This window comes from Chelmon rostratus, chromosome 4 (assembly GCF_017976325.1).
Source record: "Chelmon rostratus isolate fCheRos1 chromosome 4, fCheRos1.pri, whole genome shotgun sequence".
Classification (NCBI taxonomy): domain Eukaryota; kingdom Metazoa; phylum Chordata; class Actinopteri; order Chaetodontiformes; family Chaetodontidae; genus Chelmon; species Chelmon rostratus.
The window spans coordinates 30,442,064-30,458,847 of record NC_055661.1 but is presented as its reverse complement, the minus strand read 5'-3'; the positions used below and the strand labels follow the sequence as shown (position 1 = coordinate 30,458,847).

The window sequence follows — 16,784 nt, the reverse complement described above, 5'->3', positions numbered from 1 at the left end:
CAGCTGTCTCACTCCTTCGTCTTCCTCGGTTGTTGGTCTGATGAGGCCTCTGCTTTAACTCGGCGGACTCAGCTCAGTCCAGCAGAGACCGCAGCCAGTGGACGCCCTCATCTTCATCCCAGCAGCGTGGAGTCCGACCGGGCCCCCCTCCCCATTCGCCTCTGCCGGAGACTCAGCAGCACTTGGCCCCTCCACACTTCGTACCCCTCCCATCTCGTCGCCGTCAGGTCGCTGGTGTGGAAAAAAGTGAAGCTCAGCAGGAGTTTTGTCTCCTCTGCCATAACAGAACTGGACAGACCACCCAGACTGAACTGTGCCGGAGTTTGTGTGTTTGTGTTTCTGTAAAGCAAAGCAATTTTCCTCACAAAGGGGAAATAAATCTAAATTTAAATCTTTCCTTTAGGTCGAGGGAGGTGCCTAAACTCCCTCGTCCCAGTGGCCTTCAGACCTGAGACACATTAAGTCCGTCACAATTCAAGGAGCCGGCCGACGGCGGCTGTGACAGAGTGGAGGATCCTTCATACCTGTAAGATATATTGATATCTTATTGATAAATGATCGCTCAGTTTGTAAAATCCTCCAGTTTGAGTGAGTTGTGTTTGAGTCCAGCAGAGGGCAGCATCACACTGCAGCACCAAGACTCAAAGAAAACCAGCAAATTATGAAACATTTACATTTTAGTAACGAATGTAGTCTTTTCACTCAGTCAAAAAAAATTAACAAATCAATCACGTGAAATGAGGTAATTCAAAATCAATAAAAAAGGAGAATGATTAATATTTGACATCTAATATTTATGTAAGTGTTAATGTTGATGAAAACTATTAATAAGGAGTCAAAGAATTTTCAAAATAAAACACTGCAGACACTATTAAAGGGCTCATTTTATTTTGAAAGAATCATTGAAATTAGTGTTCCAAGACATACATTTCCTGTCTGTGTGTGTGTGTGTGTGTGTGTATTGGGAGAGGGGGAAGAGGAGAAAACATTTTCTAAATCAATCACATCTCTAATACATTTATGGCTTTGATGTCGTCTGTCTTATTAAAACTGGACTTCAGTTTGTCACCGATGAAGGAAAAGAAATCTGGGTTGTCGATAAAGTCAGAATATTATGAAAAGAGAGTCATGATTTGGAGATAAATTCTAAATATTCCAAGATTAAAGCTGAAATTCTGAGAAAAACTGAAAATGTTCTAAGAAAATAAGAATACTTTGACCTTTTCAAACCTTAACTTCACAGAAAAGTCTCAATATTTTAAGAAATAAAGTCAAAATTATTTGCAAAAAGGTCAACGCATTTTGAGAATGTCATAATTTGAGTAGAAAAAGGCATATAATATTTTATTTATCTGAAAGAGAAAAATATCCGAATATTAAAAGTCACAAAGTCGAATCTCGTGTTCATCTTTATTTTAAAATGAGACTTATTTTCTTATTTCAATAAGATTGTAACTTTTCTGTCAAAATATTTTGACTCTGTGACTCAAATCTCATTTATTGTGCAGTTAACGGTCACGCTGCACCAGGATCAGCTGTTAAAAGCAGCTCCCAATAAAGATTCAGCATTCAGCAGAGAGGTCGGCTTCAACCGATAAACCAAAACTCTGACGACTGAAATAAAGATCAGTTTGTTTCTGTGTTTCAGCCCTTAAAGGGAAAAAACTGGACATGAAGTGAATTTTTCAGGGTCTGTTGGCAGAAATCTCATCTTCATAGTTCTGTCTTCATCAGTGTGAATCATGTGAACACAAGAGAGGGAGCGGACAAACCAAACCCCCGGTCCACAGGGTGAGCGAGGGCCGTTCACTTCGTATCACTCTGCAGACTCACCACAAGAGGTCGCTACATCCTCCACACTGGACCATTAAAGTATTTAAATTCAGCTCATGGGTGACAAAAGTCGGCAAGGAGCTCGTACCAAAGGTCCGACTCATCGAAGCGCAGGTGTGAATTCAAAAAAGGACAATTTGTAAAAAGAAAATAAATAAATAAGTTAAAGAGTGAAATGTTTGTGTTTTTTGAGGCAGAAATAAAAATTAAAGGACGATCAAGTTTTATCTTCGTGGTTTCAGTCGTCGTTTCTAAATTAAACGAGAAACATTAAAAGAAGCAAAAAACAAATGTGGGCTCTTTCTACAAGTCCCAGAACACTGCTGTAAGATTCATCCAATCAGAGAGCTCCACACTCTGTTGCCAGGCACAAAAGGGCAGGATAAAGCTGATTTGAATCAAATCGCTTTCATAATTTGGATCGATTCATACAACAGCTGAGGGTCATGTAGTATTTAGAGCCACAGACTAAACTGGGGGGGGGGGTTGTGAAATATTTCTGCTGAACCTGCTGCTGCCATTGAATAACAGACCAGAACGAACACGAGCGGTTCACACAGTCAAAGCTAAAAGAACAAGTCAAAGTGAAAACATTTTGCTAAAAGTGATTCTTCTTCACTACAAACAGGTGAGATCTGACCTGAGCTCTGTGCTGCATGCAGTCCTGTTCAAACCTTCACATGATCAAACTGATCACAAAGCTGCAACATGTGGTCCCACATTTGTCTTCACTCGGCAGATCTCCTACACGTGGACATGAAAAACTCTGCAGTCGTTCCCGCCTGCTGGATCAAACCAGTTTTCTCCTCGACTAACAGGGGTTAGGCTTAGATACAGATGTTTTATGTCTGTATCTTTAATGAGAAACTAAAAATCTCCATAAGATAAACATCGAATAGATGAGGCCAATTTCACTTCACTGTGGAAGATTCAGTAATTATGGGAACATGTAGCTGAATAAGAGATAGAGACGGCGTACGACGAGGTCAAAGAGTTCAGAATTAATAAAGACGCTGCTTATTATGAGACAGAAAGTTGTGTCATGACAACAGAAAGACGCCTTGATTATCAAATAAAGCTTGCAGAATTATTTGATCCAGATTGCGTCATCACAGGAGGGGATTGAAATGACTTTTCAGTTTCAACGTGGGATCAGCGATTCTGCCAGCATTTTGTTTCCCTCCACCTCGTCTTCATCATGTTTCTGACGAAGATGAGAGACACTGCTCAGCTTCCTGGAAGCTTCCCTCTTCACAGCTGACATGTTGAATCTGAGTCCAGCGTTGATGATTTTCAGATTAATAAAACTGACAGACGTTAGTCTTAACATCCTGATCCAGCAGTGAGGAAGTGACAGGTGCTAACCATGCAGTGATGTCACTCAGGTGCAAACGTAAAGGAAACCTTTTCTTATTCAAAGGACCAGCTTCTGGATCAGATGCTGTCACAGATCTTTAACCGGACTTCCTGTCTCATCAACCTTCAGACTAACAGTGAGCGCTGTGCAGGGTGTCACTGAGCATGCTCACTAAAATGACTCCACTGACCTGAAACCTGATCAAACATGCACTGTCATTGGTCTGGTCTGCTTGCAACCATGGCAACAACAAAAGTCTATCCTCCATCACTTTATCCACCTGTGAAGAGGTCAGAGGTCAGAGGGGCGGGCCTTAGAACTCCACCTTGCAGGCAGGGAAGGTCTCCTCCTGCATGGCTACAGTGCTGTTACTGCCCAGCACAGTGATGAGCATCTCCCTCTGCCTGTCGTGCGTCTCCTGATACCACTCGTGCATAGCCAGCGAATCAAATGTTGGGATCAGAGTCACCTGAGGACAGGCCAGGGAAACAGACCAATCAGAGAACAGATCCTACGAACTTAGTAAACAAACATCCTTCAGTGTTTTCACAGACCTGAACCTCTGGCCAGCTGCTCTTCCCCTCCAGCAGGGCGTCCAGGATGCTCCTCATCGCCACTTCCTTCACCGGATCATCTCCACTGACGATGTAATGCAACGAGCGAAGACATCTGAAAAACTCCTGGTTAACGGTGGAGGAGGCACAGCCGGACGGCAGGTAGGCCAGGTCCACGTACACCGCGAACCCCTCAGAACCTGCAGCTTTGGAAGCTGGACGGAAGTCAGAAGAATGACATTAAAACTGACGATTGTTTTTAAATTAGATGTGTGTGCAGTCATTAGGATAACGAAACAGGAAACAGCCAAACCACAAAGAGGAAGTACAGAAAGTGCTGGGAAAAAGTTTATTAGCAGTTATTCTACTCTCTTTCCACCATGTTGCTTGACCAGGATGAGCAACTGAAGGATAGAGGAATGAAAAATCCTAAATTGAAACGAAGCACCTGGCAGGATGACACAGGTGCACCACTGGCCTGGCTAGTGCTGAACACACTGTACCAGGTGTGAAAATGATGACACTGTTCGGCTATAAGGGATAGCAGAAACATCTCGGGAGCTGGACGCTGGGACACAATGAGTCCCAAAGAAAGCCTAGATGGATGTACAGCGGATACAGAAGTCATGGAGACAGGCGTGCCTGACTTGAACCTGCCAGCTCCAGAAGACTCGGGGTCAGGACAACAATGTGCAGTGATTTAAAAGATCTCTGTGCTAGAAAAAAATTATTCAAATGAGGCGAAAAAGAGTGGATTACGCCATGTAGCGTCATCTGGTATGCAAATCAGAGGCTGTTCTTCGATTACCAAAGAACAAACTTCTAGAAACTGTCTAGAAACAGAAAATGTTCAGAACACCAGCTCTGTTGGAATATGTTTATCTGGTGACTTTAGCGTGCGTTTATGAGTGACCATCCCAAACAATTAAAGATGATTTTCTTACCCACAAACATGCTGGAAATGAAAAAACATTGATGAATCCAACAAAGGTTGAACGTTTTTTTGTTTGCTCGTTCACACAAGTTACAAACAAATCTGTGCATCCGAACAAATGAGGTCCAGAGCTTCTACTGCGTTCTGCGTCTTTTACAGCACTCTTTCAGGACTTTGCCTGCCTACCTGAGAAAGAAGGTTTTGCAGTTCCAATTCTGGAGCCTCCAAGTGAATTTCGGGATGATGGCTTTGTGTCAAGGCTGGAGGTCATCTTTAGTGACCCTGTGGAACTGCCGACCTTGGCCTTTCCGTTTTGGGTGGTGGTGCTCCCAGCGGTAGCCCTCTGCATCGTACCTGCTGGTTTCTTGGTCTTGGCAGCTGCGCTCTTCTGGGTTTTGCTTGAACGGTCAGCCTCTGTGTCAGCCATGCAGGTGCCAGGCTGGGGTGGTAACGGGGGCAAATCCTTGACCGGGGCTGGTGGTGGGTCATGGGACGAAAGCTGCCCTCCCATGTGGGAGCAGTGTTGACTGGGATGATCTTGTAGATGTCTGAGCGGGAAAAGGCTACTGGAATCATCATCAGAGTCGATATCTGCTGTGATGGAAGGACATTCCTCTGTATTGGGGGGGACATCAGAGTCTGTGGCCGTGGGGAGGGAGTCACTGACTGATGTGGATGGAGTTTCCTGGCTGTAGACTGACAGGCAGTTGCTGCTACTCTGATCCTGTGAGTGGTTGTTGTTGTCGGAGAGGTCTGGTGAGTTACGGGTGGCGAGGCCGGGGCTGACATGCTGCTGATGGTTCTCTGGAGTCTTGGGGTGCTGGAATTCACAAGGTGACACTAAGCAGAGATCAACGTCATGTGGAACATCTGAGATGAGTTCCGACATCCCGTGGATGTGTTCCTCTGATCCATTTCCGCAACAGCCATTATGGTTTGACCTCGGAGGTAAGGCCATTCCGGTGTTGGTGTCCGAGTCACTTACATGTCCATTAGAGTAGACTCTGTCTCCCACGGGTCCTTTGGGTGACACTGCAGTGGGTGGCAGCATTTGATCTAAAGAAAAAGACAGGGATTCATCCACTTCTGTAGAGTGTGGAGAGCCGACTTCAGCCGGCATGGAGGTCACGGTGGAGGATGAGTCTGGCATTATGTCTTTGAAAGGACTGAGTATCAAAAGACTGGACTGTTGGTCCTGAGAGGATGTTGAGTTTTCCAGACCTTCCCTCAGGGAGCTCAGGTCAGAGGTCCTGCAAGAACCTCCCTGGTTGTAATCCTCCAGGCCCAGACCGGATCCTCTCACTCCAAGGCTGCTGTCCTCTCCCAAACCCTGAATGTCCTCTTCGGGGGAGTGATGGAAAGGGGTATGTTCGGCAGAGTTAGTGGCAGAATCTGCAGGAGAGACCAGTTCCAGAGTCTTTTCCTCTGAGCTCAGGCAGGTGTCATCGTTTTTCAACGAGGCAGTGGCCACGTCCTGGTCCGTCTCCAGACAGCGAAACCTCTCTGGACTCTCTACTGTCGAGGTCTGGTTCCCATTGGCCTCTGCTCCTTCAATATCCATGACTGCTGTAGCCTTTGAGTTTTGGCTGCTGTTGCCATTGTCATCTTTCACTCTAAGTGTTTCAAACTCAGCCGTCATGTCCTCAGGTGACGACACCTTAGAGCAATCTGCGTCCTTCTGGTTTTCCTGCTCCTTTGACCCTGGCTTGCCTTTAGTCCATTTATTTGAAGTATCTTTCTTTGGAAGAGTGCCATCTTTCTTCAGAGTCCCACTCTTGCCCGAAGGTTTTCTTAGTTCTGTACTTGTTGATGCAGCACTCGAGGCCCCACTTGTTGCTTTCTTTATTTCTTTAACAGCTGGCTTTGCACTTTTCTTCTCCTCTGTTTTTACATCCTTCTTGCTGTCTTTTTTTAGCTCAGGTCTGAAGTCTTTTTTTGGTTTTGTACTAAGCGCTTCCTTCTTTACCACTTCTTTCTTTTTCTCTCCACTTTGTTCTTTCTTTACAACAGCAGCAGGGATCTTATCTTCCTTTTTCACTTCCCTTTTCTCTTCTTTCGACACATCTTTCTTTGGAACAAGCTTTTGAGCAGGTTTAGGTGGCTTTGATTTAGCATCTACATCTTTTAATTTTGGCTTTTCCTCCCCGTCACTTCTTTCTTTAGATGCAGTGTCACTTGGTGGCTTTGCCTTCGTTTTCCCCTCCTGTTTTTTGACATCTACTCGTCCAAGCTTGTCTTTCTGCAAGGCACTACTGGGTCTAAAGTCCTTGGACTGAGACTTAAGGCTTTCACGACTCTCTGCTCTTTTAGGTTGTTTCTCAGTTTTGGCTGTTTCTATATCCTTAAAACACACAACCGGATGTTTGAGGAAATCTAGATGTCTGAGTTTTTCAAGTCCATCCAGAATTTTGGTCTGCGGTGTGCACCCCGGGAAAAGGACACGGATGATCTTCTCCTGAGGGTTGGAAGGATGCCAGACCAGCAAAGCACAAATGGAAACAAGGCATGGTAGTGGAAGATCTGAGCCCTTTACATTTGATCCATTGTTTGGCCAAATGTGCATTAAAGCTTCAAGGTTTTTGCTGCCGCTGACTGGATTCAGTGTGTACAGCTCTAGACGGCCAACTCCCATCTTTTGAAACAAGATAACTGGTTCTATACTGGGTCCGTTAGACCGGCTGATAGGTTCAGGTTTGATTGCCAGTCTTTCTAAGTGCTGCAGAGTGAGCGCCACCTGGTCGCAACTCCGCAGCTCGCTGGGATCTCCCTGTATGAACTTTAGTCTGTCGGGAGCATTGAGGAAGACCACCCCAATCTCGGGGGAGATGAGGTTTTTCACCCAGTCCTCTTCAGCCTGACATCCAGCAGACTCTTCCTCCTGCTCTGCTACTTTCCTCAGCAGCAGACTGTTCAGCCCGGGGAGATTGTCTACACCAATATGAGTCAGGAGCACGGCGTCGATTCTGTCCAGGTGTCGAACCAGTTTCCAGAAGCAGGAGCGGGGATCAGACCCGCCATTCACCAGGATGTTAAAACCGTTAACGGCAAAGAAGGCAGAGTCACCCCTCCCACCGGGGAAGATGTAGCAACAGGGCCGTGAGAGTTTCAGGAATCCCACGGTGCTCGGTGGCTCCAGGAGGTGGAAGGGCCGCTCAGGCTCGAGCGACTCAGAGAGGTACTCCGTGAACTCCTGCAGACCCTCCATTTCTGGGAAGACGGGGGGAGGGTTTATCTGGATGTTTATGAAGTCCTGGAGGTTGTGTCTGTCCAACGCAGAGTCCTTCCAAAGACCATAGTTTGGACAGCTGAGAGTGAGGCTGGCCTTCATCAATGGGTCTGCAGAACTCAACAACTCTCCTACCTGTCAACACAGAGAGAAACGACAAGACTGAGTGATTTGGAAAATTAAAAACTGTGGCCAGTCATCAAAATCGCACAAATCCAGGGACAAATGGGATCATAAATACATTAGTTCCAACAATCTGCAGTACTGACTGAAAAAACTGCAGGAATTAGTTTTCTCTTTATGAAATTTTTTGCCGTGGGCAATAAAACAACAGTGATGTTCAAGATTTCTTTATTGTCATTGAGCATGGACATGTCAGGGAAATGTGCATTGCAACCCCCGTGTTAGAAACAAAGATAACAAAATAAAATAAAGATAATAGAATAAAATAAACTAACATGCAGTAAAAATATTCTAAGACAATAAAATATACCACCAACAGCTGAGAATATACTAAAATGTTTATACTGAAATGCAGCTGACAGGTAAGTGTGTGTGCACTTAAATGTGAAGTCCACAGAAGGTGCAGGTGAAGGTGGAGGTGGAGGTGTAAAGTGCGGTGTGCAGTGGCTCATAGTCCTCACAGTCTCTTACTCCACTGGGGGGCTGCTGGGGGTGATAGCTCTGACAGCTCTGGGGAAGAAGCTGTCCCTCAGTCTGTTGGTGGGGTTGCGGCTGTTCCTACAAACAGTCTGTGGTCCGGATGGCTGGGGTCCGTGGCGATGGATCTCGCCCTCTTCCTGACCCGGCCTTCATATATAGAGTCTAGGTCAGGGAGGGGGCGGACCACGATGCCCTGTGCAGTTTTAACCCCCCGTGCCAGTTGTTTCCTCTCCTGTACATGCAGCTGCCGTACCACACTGTCACACTGAGGCAGAGGATGCTTTCAGTTCATAGATACTTCATCAGAAGCAACTAGAACATTGTTTGATGGAATGTTTGACAGTTTCACTTAAATGCATTAAATGCAAACCACCATGAACGCACATAACGAATGTGCAGTGGCTCTTAGCCAGCCATCATAGCCTTTGAAACGGAGCATGCTACGAGTGACACGCAAACAGCCAGTCCTTCAACAGGTGTGTTCTTACACCATCGACACCGGACCCAACAACAGGAGCAGCACATGACGGGTGCTTTTTTTGTTTTTTTTTGGTTTGTTAAAAATGCCCAGTTTGTCACAGGATGAAACATCTTGTCTAACCAACAGTCCAAAACCACAGAAGTGCAGTTTACGGAGATCAAACAGAAGCAGTTTGGAACAACTTTTCTTCAGAAATGACTGAAATAACTAATCAACCATCAGGTCATTTGTTCGTTTTGTTAATCAAATCAAGTTCATGTTGTAATATGAAGCATTATGTGGGTGTTTCAGTGTGTGTGAACGGCCCCCGTCACATATTTATACACACGATAAGAGCTACACACCTGTGCTTCACTAACCATCACTGTGACACGCTTTCTTACCTCTTCATCTGCAAATATGTGGATGAAGTGGTTGAGGGAGAAGCAGCCTTTCTGTAACACGATGTCTGCAGTGTCTTCGACACACTGACCGGCCAGGACCAGCAGCTTGTGTCGGGATGAGTCACAGACCAGCCGCCGGACCTGAACACATGCAGGAAACACGTCGGTTAGTTGTCGTCCACAGAGGGCTGAACAAATCAATTCAACAGATCATCTCACTGGAGGCCAACACATGATGAAGATCCACATCCAGGATGGATGATGTGGAACAGTTTCAAACACATAATCTGAATCTGTTCCAGATACTTGGATCCTGTCTCGTGTGTTCATTGAGAACCGGGAAATGCTGCCTCTTCTGTCTCTGTTTTTAGGCGCGTCTCACCTCTGAGCAGACGAAGTCCTGCGCTGGATTCACCACAACCTGAGTGTCCAGAACGTCCCCACGGTGCTGCAGAGTCCGCTGACCTGCGAGGAAACACATCAGCTTCAGTCAGGACACATGCTAACAGCTAACATCCAGCTATCATGATTTCTGAGCCCTGGGCACGCAACAGATAACTGACGCAGTCGACTTAAATCAATAACCCAGCTGTTTGCCAATGCATTGAACTGTCGACTGGTTGGAGAAGTCACCACCTTCAAGACCAAAATCCTCCAAAGTATGGCAGCAATCTAGTCTTAACTCTGGCCAACAGGTGTACCGTTCATGGTCCTAACAGTCGATCATTTGTTTCAATAATCAATGTTTCAACTGAGCGATCTTCATCAATGCTGATACAGTTTATTTTTCTCCAAGTCTGTCATAAAAAGACAGGGAAAAGGATGCAACAAACTGTGAAAACAGGCTGTTTTTCTGAGCTAAGTGGTCTCTTCTAAGACTCCATGCCCCCCCCCCATTAACAGACAGACCAGCTGTGACAATCGTGATCAGGAAATGAATGAATGCTTTCCAACAGCTGGAAACATCTGTTCTCTTCAGGAGTCTGCTGGTTTACCTGCTACCAGCACTGGACTCACAAGTGACAGAACAGGGTCAACAGTGACCTTCGACCCCTGACCCCGGAAGTCCTCCCCCTCCTTCCTGTCAGCTGGTCATGTGGTTACCCTGACGACAGCTGAGGCTCTGTCACTTAGTTAGCTGATGACTTCGCAGACATATACAAGCTCCAAGCTGTCCTGATTGGCTGCTGAGGTCCATCATGTGATTGGATAACCTCTGTGTGTGTGTGTGTGTGTGTGTGTGTGTGTGTCTCTGCAGGCTGCTCAGCAGAATCTCAGCTGACTGCATCCATGTGTTTGAATCAGACAACCATTCGTCTCACACACACACGCACACACACGCGCACGCGCGCACACACACACACACACACACACACACACACACACACACACACACACACACACACACACACACACACAGCCTTTGTGTGTCTCCACACCAGCAGCAGGAAGCACCTTCCAAAACAAAAGCACACAATCAATGCAAAGGCTGATTAAACTGATGAGAGTCCTCTCTGATAGAGACAAGACACCCATCAGACATTTGGCAGAACTATATCAGTCCTATGTCAGACACCCGTCAGTCCTTTGTCGGACTTCCATCAGACCAACGTCAGACATCCGTCAGACATCGGTCAGATCCACATCAGACATCCATCAGTCCCACGTCAGAGACCACCGTCTGCCTGTAAACTGTCTTTTCTAGTTTCTCACCTGGAACATGTTCTGACAGGAAGGCTGAGTGTCGGGACACGAAGAGTTTCAGCTGCTGATCCAGAACAGAAACATCCAGGTCTACAGGCCAACACCGTACACCTGAAACACAAATGAACACACATGAATACGCATGAACACACAGAATAAAATACCTTCTTTTCTTCTGAATGAGATACAATCTCTTTTTTCCACACATTACATCATGTCCCATGATGCATCATTGCTGGAGGATGATCCTGAGCAGGACTACATCCTCAGTCTCTGATCACAGTTGAACTGTGTTAATATGAATAAGGAAACAGTGAGCAGAGCAGAGCAGCGTTTTCTGTCTGTCACCTGTCTAACAAACACCTGTACCTGAAGAACAACCTGTCTGTGTTCAACCTGCTCAGAGACGCAGGAGCCAGTTCTACTGGAAAACACCTTGATAAATGTGCTTCATTATTTAATAAGCCATAATAAACAGAAACAGGATGTGACTTCCTGGAGATCTTTTATTAGACTAAAAGTTTCATGGAAATTAAAACTGGAACAAATCAAAGTGACTGAACGGACCAATGATAACTGGTGTGAACAGTGTTCGTGTCTGACGGACAGACTCTCCTGCTGCTCTGATCCATAATAACAGTCAATGATGGAAATAACAAGAAGAATCTGTGTCGTCTGTTTGTTTTCTGACCTCTGACAGCTATAAACATCTCTGACATCACGCTTCACGTTGTATCACTGTTAACCATGTGACTGGTCTCAGAGCTGCGAGCGACCAATCACTGCAGCCCATCTGACGTCCTTACACAGCAACAAACTGATCTGTCATGACCACAGAAAGACACAAGTGCTCTGATGTGGAGGATCCTTCACACGTCACAGTGTGTGTGTGTGTGTGTGTGTGTGTGTGATACTGACAACAACAGAAACGTCTTCTAGGTGATCTACAAACCTACATACTACAAAATAAACCAATGAAATCGCCTCTTCCTCCATACTGTTGAGTTATCAGAATCAGCTTAATTAGCACATCACATCACAACATTAGAAACATGAACGTCCATCATTGAATCAGAAAGCTGGCGTTCATGTGTCTAAACTTTCCTTCTGTAATGATGACCTCACCATGTGTAAAAACCAGGTGTGCACAAAATAATCAATTCACAGAAGAATCAACATTCTCTCTTTCAGAATTTAGAAACTGAAGTAAATGTCATGTTGGCCTTGAAAGCAGCGACAGTGGCACTCAGGTGATGCATGCACGTCAAAAGCAGCTAAATAATACGCCACGTTTACCGCTCACTGTGTCACTGATGACAGCTGGAGTTTTACATGAAAGTCTCACAGGAGCGAACGTGAATGAGATGTTTCAGACAGTCACACAGGGACGGGGGCCCGTAACCACGACATGGTACTAGTTACCGATAACGCTGTTACCATGGTAGCAACCACACAGCTGGACAACTTGAAAGACACATCGTCAACCTCAGCGCACAGAGAGGTCTAAAGCTGCCGCCTGTGTCTCGACTGCTGGGGAGGATCCGGAGAATCACGGGACATTTCCACCCCAATCATGCCCTCGAGCAGACGCAGAGACTTCTGGACGACTTCTGATGTTAGGAAGCATCATGCACCCAGTTTGTGACTTACTCAATTCAAGATTCAAGATTCTTTATTGTCACTGAGCGTGACAGGTCAATGAAATTTGCATTGCAACCCCCATGTTAGAAACAAGATAATAAGAAATAAGAAAGATTAGGAAGAATAAAATTTAGATAACTGATTACTGTATGAGACAGAACAGGAAGACGAATGTGTTTCACCTCTGGTTAACACTGATTATCGTAGAGTTTGAGTCTTTGCATCCATTGATAAGTTTAGTTCACGTAGAGAAGTTTAATTCACATAGAGAAGTTTAAACAACCACTAATTACAGCACTTTACAGCTAAAAGTAGCAACCAGCTGCTGTTTGTTTGATTTTGTTTTTGAAGTATTTAAGTTTGAAGTTTTGCACTTTGCAGTACGACGTTTGAGATAAAGTTATTACTTAGTGGTTTGCACTTTGCACTTTATCTTTGCAATACTAAGTATTCATTTCACCTTTCTGTCTCAGGCTGCTCTGGTTTCCTGTTGACTGAGAGGACTGAAGGGTTGACAGTGAGCAGTAAACATGTCCATCTGATTCAGTGTGATGTTTTTCTAGAACCACGTCTGTGAATGTACTGAGGAACGATTCTGAATCAAGAAACTAATTTATCTTAAACCCTGAATTGATTTGAATCGATTTTGAATCCAATCGGGACATTTCTTGAATCGTGCTTCCCTGGAAACATAAAATAAAATAACATAAAGAGTAGTGTCTGTCCAAACTCCTCAGTTCGCTGGTCATAACTCGCTGTTCAGTCCTTTTGTCTTCTTTGTTTGTTGAGACAGAAGCTCAAAGCAGCAGAGTACTTCATCACAGTCACAGCTCAGACTGCGAGCAGCCAACGGGAAATGAAAAGGTGCAGCCTCTTCCAATCACACACTGGACTCATCACAGCTGAGGTTTGTGCTGTTTCTGAGTGGAGCTCGACATGAAGACTGCCGAACGCCGTCGTTACAGACGACATGACCGACCCCACGCATGAAGTGTTCTTCACACACTTTACACCTGGCTTCATCGCTGGCTTTGAACGTCTGATCGGTCGGCTGAGGCGCGTAGCGGCGTTTTTTCACCGCAGTTCAGCTTCCACAGCTGAGCCGACCACCAATCAGAGACCGTTAAACCTGCCGGGACATAAACTGCTCATGGACACGGTCGCCCGATGGACACTGATTCTATAAAAGGCTGCTGCTGACAGCTGCTTCGGACACGATGGCAGACGAGGGACATGATGTCACCAGACTCCACCCACCACACTGCATTCTGGGAGGCAGCAGGAGCCTCAGAGCTGCACATCCTCACTCAACACAGCCAAAACTTCTATTAATATTATCGTCAGGGAGCCGGCGACCATCATCTGCTCGCTGTCTGCTACGTCTGTATGTACCAGCTCTGTGTCTCTGAGGCAGGACGTCAGCTGACTGCTGAGGAACTGGTCCAGTTTAGGAAGAAACTGGTCCAGTTTAGGAAGAAAACGGAGTCCTCCACAGTTTGATGTGACCACTGTCCGGCTGTTTCCAGACAGAGTAACACATCCCTCCATGTTCCCCCATCTCTGTCAGATGACCTGTTCCTCCTCAGCAAACAGGAAGCTGATGATGTTTGGTAAAACCACTTCCTCTTTGTGTGTCCACAAGCAGAAAAATAAAGCAGCAAGTAGAAAAGCAGCCTGGATACTGAACAGAAACCGGCAGAAAAAAGGGCTGGACAGAAAACAACCTCAAAATGGGCTGCAAATAGACCAAAAGCAGACTGAAAACGGGCTGAAAGGCTGAAGAAACAGGGTTTTGTGCACAGCTCTAACACATGACGTCCAGACACGTGTAACCAGTGTTTGTCTACTTGTGTTCAGTCACAGTAAAATTGCTGTTTTGACCAGAACACTTCGTTCCAGCGCTGCAGATATCACTGAGGTTCTGTTGTCTCCACTGTTTCTGTTTGAATGATGGGAGCACAAGTTTACATTCAGCAATTACACGTGAATTACACAGAACATTGACATCTGACGCGTGTTTCTTCAGACTGTCACGCTGTTTTAGTCCTGTAAAACGCTCTGTTGGGTTTGGACCTGGAAGGCCTAATCACAGCCTCCTTCTTCAGTCTGGATCTGAACTTGCAGTTTATTCTACAGCTGAATACTTTGGTTAACATATAAATTTGTTATTTGTCAAATATTATTATTTGGTAATAATCCTGCTCATTCATTAATCACTACATGAACAGCTGATAGATCCGCGTGATGAGGAGCACCTACACTGACAGAAATCGCCTTTGAGAAAAACTGATTTGACGTGTTGATTTTTTGAGTTTGACCCACGTCCCACCCCCTGCCACGGCGGGGGCGAGGTTTATAAGCTACACCACAGCCAGCCACCAGGGGGCGACCGGGAGGCTCTGCCGTGAGGGGAGACGATGCTGCAACTTCTAACTTTCACATTTTTACATTAAAATCGTAAAATTCAGCAGTCATTTCTAAGACATGTTCTTTACAAACTTCACCCAAATGTGATCAGTGAGCTTTCTGTAAAGAAACTCAAACAGCGTCACATGTCATGAACCCAAAGTAACGACCAAATATCCGTTTCAGGCGACTGTAAACGGAGCTCAAGCAGAAGTTTACAGATAAAAACCAGAAACCTGAAGCCGACCCGCCAGCATGATGTTCTGCATTTCCGCTGTGATTTCAGCTAAATTTAACCAACACAACCAACTGCTGGAAAGCTGCTTCACAAGGCGGACGGGACGCGACAAAAACCCTTTCCCGTTAAAACCATGTGCCCGTGGTGGATGTATCCTCATGTTCATCACGCTGATGAGGAAGAAATGTTTTGGAGGAATGAAACAAACCATGAAACATGAGTGAAGGACTGGCCACTGCTGGTTAACGGACTTTGAACTGCGAAGGAGGAAACTGGTTCCCGTCAGCTAGCTCAGTTAGCTTGATACGTAGTCTGGTTAGCATGCTAGACGATACTCCCGGGAAATGTTGTCAAGTGTTGTTTTCCCGGTTCACGTGCCACCGACAAGGGGAAACAATACACACGTTTTAATTCATCCTGTTGCGCTAAACCCCGGTTTGAAATCTATGACAAAGCCCAACAGGGAGACATGTTTCTTAGGGATAACAACTTAGGACGCAACAGTAGCAGCGACGTCTGCTCATCCTCACGCATTTTATTGTGAAGGGCCCCGCTGACTTCCCGCCCTGTGTACCGTGGCTGCAGCTCGGTTCTGTGTGTCTGCGGTGCCGGTTAACTTCACCAGAACTCACCTGAGTCTATCTGCTGCAGCAGCCGTTCCAGTAAACCGGTGGGCCCCAGCGCTCCCACCACTACTAACACCGAGTAATCCGCCGCCGCTGGTCGGGAGGAACCGGTGGGAGACGAACCGGGACCGCCGCCCAACTCTGCCGCTGCCGCCGCCGCCATCATGGTCTGGACAGTCCGCCGATGACGTCATCCAGACAAAACCACAGGTCCCGCCCCGCTGCTCTAAGAGGCGGGAAACCGTGTTACCTGGCACACGAAGCAGCCAATCAGAGAAGAGAACTGAACAAGCGGAGAGTGAGGATGGCCAGTCAGAAAAGACAGGCGCGTTCAAGCGTTGCTGGGGAGAAATCAGACTCAAAAAACGTATTCAGCTCTCACGGGGGGCAAACAGCAATTGGAGGTGCAAATAAGAACAAACCACAAAAAGAATTTCAAAAATGTAAAAAAAAAAAAAAAAAAAAGAAAGAAAATAAAGTATCCTAAGTACAGTTAGTTCAAGAACAAAAAAATATAGAAAATGTCTAGAAAGTGTCTTTTGCCCAGCAGTAGTGCATTTGGATGTTTGGATGTGTATAATCAGAGAAGAATGAAGGTTATTGCACATAACAACTATACATTGGAGTTGTACAGTCTGACAGCTGTGGGAATGAATGACCTGTGGTAGCACTCCTTCCTACACTGGGGGGGGGGGGGGGTGTCTCAGTCGGCCACTGAAGGGGCTGCTCAGCTCCGCT

At 45.8% G+C, this 16,784-nt stretch overlaps 1 protein-coding gene across 1 annotated transcript; it reads right to left on the bottom strand.

Moving 5' to 3' along the window:
- Positions 1 to 875: 875 nt before the first annotated feature.
- On the bottom strand, positions 876 to 16,215 carry map1sa (microtubule-associated protein 1Sa). Its single transcript, XM_041935869.1, has 7 exons — positions 16,053 to 16,215; positions 11,145 to 11,246; positions 9,814 to 9,896; positions 9,432 to 9,572; positions 4,865 to 8,039; positions 3,745 to 3,959; positions 876 to 3,659 (listed from the first exon to the last, which is right to left on the bottom strand). The coding sequence occupies exons 1-7, from the start codon at positions 16,210 to 16,212 to the stop codon at positions 3,504 to 3,506; spliced, it is 4,032 nt and encodes a 1,343-aa protein (XP_041791803.1). The 5' UTR covers positions 16,213 to 16,215; the 3' UTR covers positions 876 to 3,503.
- Between the last annotated feature and the right edge of the window lie 569 nt (positions 16,216 to 16,784).